The sequence below is a fragment of the Achroia grisella genome, unplaced genomic scaffold (genome assembly GCF_030625045.1).
Source record: "Achroia grisella isolate CSIRO2021 unplaced genomic scaffold, CSIRO_AGI_Agris_v1 utg515, whole genome shotgun sequence".
In the NCBI taxonomy this organism is placed as follows: Eukaryota; Metazoa; Arthropoda; class Insecta; order Lepidoptera; family Pyralidae; genus Achroia; species Achroia grisella.
The window spans coordinates 2,844,676-2,857,678 of NW_026712908.1; the positions used below are offsets into that span (position 1 = coordinate 2,844,676).

Consider the following 13,003-nt stretch of genomic DNA (forward strand, 5'->3'; position numbering starts at 1 on the left):
GACATTCGACTACTCTATTTATTCAAATGAATATAAAGACGTTAATAGTACTGCGTTTTCGTACACTCCCCTTTCAATGGTTGTGGGGTGGGTTCCATTGACGATTTATTACAGTATAATATTTTTTTATAATTTTTGATTCTTATTTATATGATTTGATTTTTATTTATTTATTTCATGCTACTAATGGCCCTTATTATAAATATCTTATAGACTAACATAGATATGTAATACGGTAGGGAATAAATAATAGTAATATAAAAATTTGACGTTCATAAGCAGCTAAAATGTCCTACTTGAATAAATGATTTTTGAATTGAATTAATATATATTACTAGCTACCCGCCCCGGCTTCGCACGGGTGTACATATATTATATATATAAACTCTTGAATGACACTATCTATTAAAAAATCAAAAGCTTTAAGCATACATAAAGACGGACAGACAGCGACAGCGACTTTGTTTTATACTATGTAATGATAAATAAATATAAATATAAATCGTCTCTGTGGTCACGGCAGTGACGACGCCAATCTGCCACGGTAGCGCCAATACACCACCTCTTTCGGCAGTAGCCATAAAGGTGAGCAGTAGGCCTCCTTCATGAAGATGGACAGTAAAATATTAATTGGTTTTCCGAGTATTTTGGTTAGTGTTGGCGAGATTTGAACTCACGACCTCTTTGGTGAAATTCAGTGCAGTCTTCCTACTACGTTGGATTTAAAGCAAATTTGAACATGTCAAATGTTGTGTTCACTACAACTTTGACAGTTGACAATGACTCTGACTGCCCCATTTGGGATATCAGTTGTGGGGTAGCGCAACGAGTTCTTGTGTTTTTTGGTTTTCTTCTTTTGAGACTCGCTATATACCTATATTCTAGAGTAAACCGGTACTTATTGAAAATTCTCAAGACGTCTCTCGACGTGCCTATTGCTAAAGTCGAGAGACCGCGAAATTATACTAAATCTGGACAGAGCATTGGTTGAACCCCTAGTGGTGCCTTCACATTGAAGTCGTTTGTATCATACAGGAGTTGGTCTTCAAACAAATGGTGGCAACCCTAGTTGAGTGGTATGCTAATGGCGTGGAATTCCGATCCAGTGTCGGTTGATTTAGATAGATATCTAGATGGCATTCCCGACACGAACCAGCCGTTTCTTAATACACGTAATCCTTCGTATAATCCTTAAACTTATAGAGCAGTAGATAGCAAATCCCATAAACATAGGTAATTTCCTTACCGCCTTTTAAGTGTCAACAAACACATTTTAATTGTTACAGTGTTACATAATTTTTTTTAATTAATAAAGTAGAGGTCAGATTCAGACAAGACTAGTTAAAATAGTTTTATTAGACTTAACGTTCCTAATGATAAATACTCTATGTAGTATTGTTGGCAAATCTTAGTTAATATTATAATCGCAAAAGTTTGTGAGTATGGATGGACAGAAGCTTGGATGTTTGTTATTATTTCATAGTTTTTGCATAGTTCTCACACAATTTATTACGAGGTTTGTTGGAGTATGAGTACTTTTATTCAAGTTGATCTCCACGCAGCTCCCTCTGGAAACCATCATGTTACAGTCCTGGTGAATTTGCTATAATGAGCTAATTGATTCATTTTATCATCGTCTTTGCCAGCGTAAATAGTAAGTTATTGTTCAGTGAAAGCAAACAAATCAATTAGGTATGACTTTATATATCGACAAATTAATGTATATTTATTCTCTGTCAAGTGTACGACTGATTTATCCGAGCAACTGGTGTCATCTCTTTGTGAGTCACCGAATATTGCACGTGCGTTTATTTAGTTATCTCTCTTTTGCCTTCATCTTTGTACAAATATACGTGTACAAATTTGACAATTCACTTTTTAATTTTAATTTCTAACTTTATGAACAATTCCTAAAATAATCCGGCTCGAAGAACCAATTAAGATTCTCTCTTAATTAAAATAAAGAAAAACAACTTTAGTTATATCGGATATTGAACCATTAAAGAAGCTGTAATGTTGTAATATGCAATTCTATATTGACAGCCGTTCAATTTTTAATAATAATAACAATAGATAATAATACACACAAAACTAACTACCATTTCAGATAAAGTTTTAAAATACCAGGATCTTGCAATAGAGGTAAAAACACAATGGCGAGCTGAAACTGTATATACTGTACCTATTGTACTTTCGTCTACGGGTATTGTACCCAAAACACTTCAAAATAGTCTGCAAACAAATATTCACCCTTCCAAAACATATCTCCTACAAAAAGCCACAATACTAAATACCTGTCGCATAACTCGAAAATTCTTGATCTCGTCAACAACATCATCACACAGCACAACCTCTCCCACACTTGACTAAGGCCCGTGTAGGTGAGTATTACCTTCTTTTAAATTTGTAAAGGAAGAGAAAGAAAGAGAAAAGATAAGAATAATAATAATATTGTTTTGGTCCGTAAGTGTGGTATACGCCGTAAAGCGTAAAAACCCAGCAAAAAAGCTGAGAAAACAAAATATACAAATAATAATAATAATTTATTTGCTCAAAAATTAATTAGTAAACACCTATTAATCAAAGCATATTTTACACATGCAGATATTGCCTGCATATAATACGAAACCAATAATGATTTTAATATAACTTTTTCTTTTTTGTTCAGTTCGGAAAATTAGAAATGTTTTCCCAATTATATTGTAAAGTAACTTATTTAATTATTGTATTTAATATGAAGTAATAAAGATCGTAACATTTATTAATAAATATAGGAGGAGGAGGGAGAAAACTAGTCAGATTTTATAAGACTAGGTCGTCGTTTTTATTAAAATTAACGCATACTCTCTCCCTTCCTGTCTGACTCAAGTATAATACGTACCTATGTTTTGATAAAGTAATAAACAAACAATTAATTATCCCTACGAATCAAGTGCTTTCGATGACTACTTATCGTCTAAATATTTATAGCGCATAAATTCTATTTCCGCTTGCATTCGTATCCAAGCTCAATGTTACTCATAAGATATAACCGAGTTTGGTTGGAATGTAAATATCGTTATGATGCGTAACTTATTCGTAACAGCTGTCGACCAGTCGGCCAAGTTCGGTATACACTCCATGTTTACTGCTGGATATAATAAACAGGGACATATCGGCTCACACTTCACATCTACTCAGCTTAATAGGGAATGCATATTTGCATTCATTTGAATGTATCTTTTTTATAGATGAACTAGCTGTGCCCGCGGTTTCAGCCGCCTAAAATTTCAATAAAAATATAGTCTATATGTTATTCTGATGCATAAGATATATAGCGTGAAAGAGTAACCAACATCCATACTCAATAACTTTCCTGTTTATAATATTATTAAGATTGAGGTATGGATTAGTGTTATACATTAATGTAGTGTTTTTTTTATTAATGATAACGGAATGGGGCACCAGCTGCGCTAACGGTTTACGCTAGCGAGAATTATAAGATGAAAATGTGGAGCTCAGTTAGCCCATTGTGATAAATTCACCAGGAACTTATCACGATAATTTCCAGATCCATTTCCCCCTGAATATACTATTATACTGTTAGCGCAAGTTGCAGCAGATGGGTGTGTTCCGTATTCATCTGCTTTTGGGGCCGCAGTAGAGAATGATAGATATAGGTTGGGATTAAAGTCAGTTGAGTGGCGTGGCGAATTGACCAGGAATTCACTACTATGGTTTTAGGGGAGATCAAGTATAATCTGACGTGGTACTTAGTACATTCCTAGCCATGAGGCTAATAGTTCGCATTACTGAAAATATTCTCCCAAAACTGGAACATATAAGACAAAGGAATTGAGAACTTTGTATTAATGTTGTTCCAAGTTCTACAAGCGTGTCCCCACTATTGTGTTCGTGGTGACAGCTCGACAGTAAGTCTGAAAACGGGACGTATAGTCACGTTAGATATACTATGATGTTTATCGTAGGATATAAAAAACAGGGACATATTGGCTCACGCTTCAGAACTACTTAACTAATGGAGAATGTATATTTGCATTAAATTGAATTTAGCTGTCGGTTGGTAGATACTATCGACAAAGTATACGATGTGCACATGAGGGAATAAATAGCATAGTTTAGTAGGTGTTAGCTGATATCTATCGACATCTGAGTCACACCTAGTAGATAGTTGTGAGTTTTATTTTTATGTAAAATGAACATTTAGAGTAGGTATGTTTTATTTCAGTCTGAAACTGGATATTTTGGATTCATGATATTATAAAATAGTAATAGGTATTAGAAATAAACCACAAAAAAGGAGACGAAATATTTGATAAGCTAGTTTGTAACCAGCAATTTAGTAGTAGCAAATAGTTTAACTTGCAAAAAAATAATCTTTTATAATCTGTAATAATTTTTCATCTTCAGGCAACCCCAACGATAAGATTCTATACGGGCGACCAAACAAACGGCGCAGCGCGTCATTCCCCGCCCCACGATCACTGGACCGGCGCCACTCGCTGCGAATCTTCGGCTCTTCTAGCAAGTACCTGCAGCGGTGCGCTTCCACTCGCAGCCTGCACCACAAGCACGCAAACACGACCGACAGCTCGTCATCCACCGATTACCCGCCGAGCGTCGAATCCGCATCACCTAGTGAGTGCTCGTTAAGGGCTGCGCAGACGAGGGACACTACTTAGAATTTTTCTCTCTGTAGACGAACGCTCCGTCGTCTGCGCAAGCCATTACCGTTGACCTTTAACCTTACATCACATTATTAGGTATAAAAACCGAATTATAGCAAATTACTATGAACGGCAAAAAAGCTACCGACCCGTTTGGTGAAAGTAATAGATATATGTAATTAGTTACAGAAGCATAACCAATATAAAATTTTGTGTCTTCAAATAAGTCGGATTGTATGGAACTATATATACTCATTTTATAACCACTGTGCACACCACAATCCTCGCAAAATAAACAATTTCATTTCAAATATAGAATTGAAAATATCAAGATCATTACAGCTTATACTGATCTCAATACTACACTTTATGCTTTAGCATTAATCCAGAATTCTAATGTATTACACCTTTATACCAGATTGCTCATTCACCTTCTTACCATGGACATCAAAAGCAAAACTCGTGAAATTCATCGAAATGTGAAACTTCTAATAAAATTTACGCGTTATGTTTACTTTTTTATTTTCCATCTATCAGTCTTTGTACCATCAAGTTGCATACTAAAAGCTTTTTGATAGCTTAAATAATCTCAAAAAGGCTTTGCAATTCTAAACCAGTCAACAGATCAGTGCTTGCAGTCTTTCAGGTTAAACATTCTTGCAAGCAGCTCAAAGTGCATCGGATATTATAGTGAGTTCATTTATAACTCACAGAGCCTACTTCAATGCAACATCAGTAAGTATGTAGCGTAAGCTATCTCTACCAGCATATTGGTAGCCATAACTTCGAGTGTGTACGTAGGTATAAAACATACTTATTAAAAGTGACAAACCTATGAACAGTAAAATTCTACACGATCTTGAAACATCATTAATCTTAATTGGTGAGCAGACAGTTATTTCAATAAGTGATGAACTCTAACTAACTTTTAGTTAAAGAATCTCAGGGAATATATCTACCTAGGTACAACAGAAAATTGACATAGTTTAAATGGATTCCTATCGAATATGTTAGTTTCAATAAATTATCTGAAATTATTGTATTTTATACACAGTTGAATATGTCTGAACATATTTTGCATAACATACCAGCATATTGCATTATACTAATCTACATTAAGTTGTAAATTTCAGAGTTAGTGCGATTCTCTTGATAGCACTTAGGTATTATGTACCTACTCACTATCGATAATTTATTCAGTCACTACTATATACAACATTAGAGGTTATAACTTCATCTAGTCAAGTCTCTATTACACTAATTATTTATTATACTAGTTTCAGGGTTAAACAGAGCGACAACTATACGCCTTCATTACTAGTTAAAAAATGTATTGTGTGACTACAGAATTCATATTCAAATTCTGCCTCTTATTAATCAATTTTACTAATAAGGAAGTATACTTTACTAAGTAACAGTTACACTACAATCAGAATACCGATTGAGAGATCAAGTAGATAAAATAGTTCCTAGTCATTAATATATACATAAATCTTTTGCAGAGAAAGTGTCCCTGCTGTCCCGCTTATTCAGACGAAGCGGTCGCAGCAAGCAGACGAGAGCAATGAGCACCTTCTCCGCGCAGTTCCCGCCCACCGAGTGGTTTAATTCTAAAGCGGTGCATCTGCATTGTGTCGCCACACAGACCAACTCAAAGGTAAAGACTGCATATATCTAATTTCACAACTGATATATATTATAGGGGACAAACGAGTTTGCTCACCTGATGATAAGTGATTACCACCACACATGAGCACCTACAACACTAGGGGAATTACAAGTACAACTTTTACAAAGGAATAAGCTCTTTTCTTTAAGGTTTCAATATAAGAACATAATAATAAGAACTTTAGCGTTATGCTTAAATTAGTAATATTTTCAAAGGAAGCAGCGACAAGAAATACTTATTAGTATTATAAAGATGAAATTTTTTTCATGTTTTTATTTATAAACTCTACTAAACAATTTTAATAATTAATTCACTTAAAGATACCCCCAATAATATAGACTACATTCCAAGGCAGAGTCATGGGATATACCAAGTAATTGCATTACTTGGTATATCCCACGACTTAATGCCGTCTACATATCAAGACAGTCATTACAATAATATTTTTATTCGTGTTACAGGAGTCATTGCAGAGTCAGACATCTTTCGTGTCATCGTACTATGACGGTTCCGAAATTAGTAATCGGTCATCGACTTTGCCGCGTCGACACAAGAGACATCTATCTACCGAATCAGGTCTCGCCGGCTCCGTCCATTATGACCACTCGCCGATCAGGCAATCCAGCCCTAGTTCAGGAAGTCTGCCGCGGTCTACATTAAGTAGAAGCTCTACAAACAAGACCATTCTAGATCATTTTGGGTCACCGCAACGAAACAGCGATCCAAAATTAAGAGAAAGCCCAAACGGTAGCTTAAGAAGGGTAGACTATTCCCATTCGGACCACGTAATGTCGACTAGTGGTCCATCGAGTTTAGAAAGTACAACCACGCAGCGCACACCGAGAAAAGACATCAACAAAAATGGCCACATTGATCAAAATTCACCAATCAAACGCAATTATCATACCAGTGGGAGTAGTGGCCATTCAAGTCTAGAATCGCACATATCAGATCGCACGTTAAAACCTTCACCTAGTCATAACACGCACGGAACACCTGGTCTAAGCAGAGCTCAATCTCTCGTGAAGGTACAGAGTCTACAAAGCTCCCCGAAAAGCCTCCACAAGTTTAGAAATAAACCGCCTATAGTCGGTGGGGAAACGGTAAAAAATAAAAGCACGTCACCCAAAAGTACACCAAAAAACTGTCCTCCCACGCCCAAAAAAACCGCAACCCCTCTGCATAAAGCCCTTGGTTCCAAAGTAGAAAACCCTTCGACTACTATGCTGGCGAGCTCCAATTCTAACAATTCGATTACACTAAAAGTTACCACGAATACTATGTCGCAAAGTGGTGGTGGTACTAACACCAAAGTATATGTACAAAATTCACCTGTTAGATCTGTTATCACATTTGAAAATGGTAAAGTTACTGATACCAGTAACGGAAGCAATATCTACATTATAAATGATGACAGACAAGTTTTGTCAGTATCTCAAAACGGCGCCAGTAAGCACACGACAAAAAATCCTACTGAAACATCGTTCGACGTTTGCGTTGAAAAAAATAAACAAGTAAACCAAGAGCCTGAACCTATTAAAGTACAAGAAAACAAATTTAATAAGAATTCAATAAACGACACGGGTATGAATAATAATCGTAAACTTTCTTTGCAAATAGGTGGAGTAACTAATAACAACAGCTTTGTATACAAGAATCAGTTGAATAACACTAGCGAGGTTGCATCAAATCCTACATCTCCAGCAATACACAACAATATACATAGTTTGGAAACAACTACCAATAGCAATCCTTCTACTCCCACCAAAAGTTATGATAACATTATAGGATCTTTGGGTAGCCTGCGATACCAGAAAAATGCATTATCGTCGGCAAACAGCGGTATACAAACAAATATTAATTCAAACAGCGAGTTGAAAAGTGTCGATTTATTAAAGAAAGCAGCGGCATTACAAATGTTGAACGGTCTTCCAAACGTAAACAACAGAATGAGCTCCGATTCCATAGCGAATTTATTGACGAAGGCGATAGACCAAAAACCGACAGTATTAGGATCCGAACCGAATTTAGCGTTAAAAAATCAGGAGCATATAAAAGATATAAACACCTCTACTGAAAAAATTAACAGTTTGGAAAATAAACAAAAGAGGTACAGCTTGAGCCAAGACAGCAAGAAAGATAATCAAGATTTCTATAACTTTCCAAGTTTAAGTGACTTGAGCTTTAATTTTACTAGTTTAGCGGCTCAGAAAATATTAAAAGGGGTCAGTATAAATAGTGTTGACACACTTGTAGAACTTAACATGGCTGCAAACAACACGGAAAAACGGAACAACCGCGAAGTAGCAGCCGTCTGTACGGATTTCGGCCTTGTATAGTACTTAAAATATCATGTTTAAATGTACAATAGTAGAGTTAACCCTGTACAATTTAAGGTAGTTGTATAACTTATTCATAAATATTATATAACATTCTTTATTACATATTAGTTCGAATCTTATTATCGATAAGATTTTATACTCCCAACTTATCGAATTATCGCCTAATATCATTGTATCCATCTAAATAATTTGTTTGTCTTTACTAACTTATCATTCAAAATACCAATGTAGAAACATATAGTGATACTCGTAAACAAAGTTGTAAAACATTTTCAGAAAATGCATAGTTTGTAGCTCACTTTAATTATAACGAGACAATAAAGACCGCACCAAATAATGGAGGTGGCCTAATGTACGGAAACTTAGTGCCTAAAACGATCTGGAAAAGATCATGTTTTAAATTTTGTAGCCATATCTAATCTCCCAATTTACTAATATATATAAGTATTTATACATTGTAATCTTTAATGATTTTGTCTTGGGCACAACTTCATTACTGGGATAAGGACAGAGCTTGGATTATAAATTGAGACCGTCCTAAAATTTAATGTAACAATTCTATACATTATAAGTACCTATATCTTACACAAAGTCATGATATTAACTTCCTCAATGTTACTATTCTGAGGATGATTTAAATGCAGTTTATTAAGTTGAATTGAGTTATCCATCAAGACACCATACTTCGAATAGATGGATAAGCATTTATTTATGTATTCTGTTTATTTAAAATCTATATATGACGTATTAAATACACAAGTCTACTCTTAACTCAATCGATCAGCGATGGAATAGATGCGAACGTTCCTGTAGGTACCCTTAAATTATAAGCTAGCAACGACGAAATTTCATACTATGTCGCAATTGAATAAGCAAACTGATATTGTTGCAGCCTCTGACCAAATAACAACGGTAAAAAATATATAATTTAAGATGTATTTTATTCTCATTACACCAGTACTAAAGCTCTGGACTGGCCAAAGAAACGATTGTGCTGAAAATTGGATTGGTAAATTGAAATTACACTATACATTAAAATAGACCTTTTAGCTAATTTCTCATATTGATCTGCTCTTTTAATCTAAATAACGGTGAGTAAGATGAACAAATACTTGAACAAAAAGCATTCTCTTGTAAGTTAAAAATATAATTTCGTTTTGTTTGTCCTACAAAAATATTCTTAGACATGCTAAGATTGTGTACTAAATATGTCACATATAGAAAAACAATTTAATTTAATATATGAGTGTGCCCAAGGTAGACTTAGATTTTCTTCTGCTATTGTGGAACTATCCATATACCCAGCACTTCTTTTCGTGCCATCATGTTTCCAGTGAAAAAGTTGAGTACAAACTAGTATACATGCCTATCTCCACTAACAGATTCCATCCACAAATGGGAATTTATAGGAATGTTTTGTAAAATGTATGTCATGTTTAAGTGCCATATATAAAACCATAGTATTATGTACGATGTGAACCAGCCAGTGGTGAGGGGCCATAAACTTAAATATAAATTACGTCACACGAGTTGGGGCGAGGAGTCCAAAAAGTGTGACAGAGTGGCAGGAGTCAATACGTCACACTTCAAAATCTATTTTCTCTAAGTATTAAAAAAATGTCAACAAAACACTTAAGTAACTATATTTCCAACTCTATCTAAACGATCATAAAATTTAATTTGTTTTACAAAATATGTAAAACACTAGAGGGTGCGTCCCACAAATGTGACTTGCTGTGACAAGTATAAACGAATCCTGTATAGAAATAATTAAATTCGTGTGACGTAATTTCTGGATAGGCCCCAATTATGGGAATCCGTTAAAAACTGTGCTCTGGTATGCAAAAGGGTATTTATTCATTAGAGAATGTATCGAAAGTCATCAATGCATATAGTTTAAGTATTTAGTAACGCCATTAATGTAAAAATGTATTAACAATATAAGTTGATGCTTTATATTTTTGTTTTATTAAACCAGCTATTTGTAGAACCTATGAATGCTTTACATATATAGATTTGTACACTAAATATACTTGCATGTAGATATTGTCCAGTTGTCCTCTAAAAAAATTTAGTATCAAAAGTTGGTAAGGATTTTAATTATTATGACTGAACCCAAAATTGTATTTGAGGTAGTTTATGTACAATTTTAGGTCTCAATTAAAATTATATTGGTACATCCATAGACATCATGTTAAGAAGAAGAATGACACTAGCTAAATTTATACTTGGTATACATAATTATGATAAATATATAATTTTGTTTGAGGTGAAAATCAAGCAAATGCTCTTCTTCATGGTAAACAAGCACTAGCTCTCAAAAGCAACTGTAACCATATACTTGCATTGTCTACCCATATAATGTGGGCATTATGAGTTTGGTAATGACCTTAGCATACAGGATAGTTCCATATCAATTCATACCATGGCCAACCAATACCAATTGGCCATGATGTAGTAATTAGGCTAACTTCTATCTTATCCTTATATTCCACTGTTACTCTGCCAGCATATTATGTTGTACAGATGGGATTGCTATTCCATCATGATATATTTAAAAATATATTATTATATTGATTCTAACATACCCAATAATTTTACTGATTATGTTATTAAAAAGACCACAATATCATATACCAAATAAGATATGTAAGAAGATTCAGTAATCTGTTTCCTGTATCTATGAATTAATTAAAATTTATAATTTTTTTATGTAAAATATAAAAATTTATTCCATCTGCCTTAAGTAACAAATTTTAAGTAAACTGATATAAAGATTAAACTAAGTAAGTGCTAAGAGCAAGTAATAGTACTGTGCTCCATAGAGTCCGGTTGGACTGGCTCGGTCTCTGTGTGGCTCTTTATTGTATTCAACCAATCATCAGTTGGATTTATTTTCTTCACTTCTTCTGAACAATCACTCTTCTCATCCTCTCCAGCATTCTCAGAACTGTCCACGTCATCATTCTCAGTACTATTTACACTATCATCACAAGTTCTTAATGGTGATACAATTGAATCTAAATTCCTAAACTTTTTTGATACATCGTCTGCTTTTATATGCACATAGCAAACACAATTCCCCGTTCTAGTTACCTCTTTTATAGCAGCCTCTTCTATAGCCTCTAACTCACTATTGTCTTCGTCCTTAGTCAATTCCTCTATGGTTTTATATGAATACATATGATCATCGTTTGGATTTACATAGTCCTCCAATGTAAAAGTACTACTATCAAAATTTAGCTTTTCAAAATCTATAACCCCGTAATTACCTATACTATCAAATAACGTGGACTCATTTGCATAACATACTTGTACGTTTTGAACACAATTTCTTTTCAAGTCTTTGTCGTCTTGGCATTGTTTACGTATAGCGTCCAGCTGCCTTAATGTCTTCAATTCTCTAGCTTTTAAAGTTGCATATAAACGAGCGAAGGACTTTCTCACTGTAGATTTTAACTGAAAATATTATGTTTAATTATTAAAAAATATAAAATAATAAAAGTTTAAGAGTTACCATAGAAAACACTCACATTTTCGATAACTTCGTCTAAATCATATGAATCACTCGCCATGTTTACGTTTTTTGTTTGACAGATTGAAAAATGTTACCCTACCAGATTCTACTTCTACTAAAAACATTTCCGCATAAGTAGCAAATTCGTTAGGTATGGTTTCGAGGGGGATCAGTGAGGAGGTCGTCTTATATTATCTATTTTTTATATAATTCTCTTAATTCTATTTGTACGCATAGGATTATTATTATTTTTATCAGGTTGACCTCCATGCTGTTCCCCCAAGAAATTATCGTAATAAATTTCTGCATAATTTGCCACGAAAGGCTAATTGTACTGACCTCAAGCTCAACTCAACTTGGACTGCCTCGCCAACGTAAATCGTTATTGCAGGCGGGAGCATAATTACATTATTAGTTATTTAAAAAATGGGACCCCTAGTCAGCAATAATATTAATTTCTTCCGTTAATGAAATAAATTTAACTTTAAAACTAAATTTATTTCTATAGATATCCTGATTTCTTTCTAAATAAATTACTAAGGAAAAATTATAAAATGCCATCTAAAATCTCAATAAAACCAGTGTCTTGTTTTCTGGCTATAATAAAAGGAAGTATACATAAAATATATTTTTTCTTAATTATATGCTAACATGAAGAAATATATACATTTTGGCTATTTTATTTTTGTTATTACTCCCAATACTACCGAAGTAATACATCTTTGCATGGCAACACCATTAAAAAAATAGTTATTGATTTTTCATTTGACGTACGAGTCGTAGGAAAACATTCATCTATTTTGGATAT

The 13,003-nt window shown here is 34.0% G+C and overlaps 2 protein-coding genes across 2 annotated transcripts in view; one reads left to right on the plus strand and one right to left on the minus strand.

The window, feature by feature from the left end:
* Positions 1–9,420, plus strand: part of LOC131846945 (uncharacterized) — a 196,621-nt gene extending 187,201 nt beyond the window's left edge. The window contains exons 7-9 of the mRNA XM_059196362.1: positions 4,411–4,638; positions 6,170–6,324; positions 6,798–9,420. Coding sequence (XP_059052345.1) covers positions 4,411–4,638; positions 6,170–6,324; positions 6,798–8,675 — 2,261 coding nt within the window. The 3' untranslated portion in view covers positions 8,676–9,420. The remainder of the gene's footprint in view (positions 1–4,410; positions 4,639–6,169; positions 6,325–6,797) is intronic.
* A 1,970-nt stretch (positions 9,421–11,390) lies between these two features.
* Positions 11,391–12,294, minus strand: LOC131847083 (uncharacterized). The gene is made up of 2 exons (XM_059196541.1): positions 12,212–12,294; positions 11,391–12,137 (listed from the first exon to the last, which is right to left on the minus strand). Exons 1-2 carry the CDS (start codon positions 12,251–12,253, stop codon positions 11,472–11,474), a joined length of 708 nt encoding a protein of 235 aa, XP_059052524.1. The 5' UTR covers positions 12,254–12,294; the 3' UTR covers positions 11,391–11,471.
* Positions 12,295–13,003: the final 709 nt, after the last annotated feature.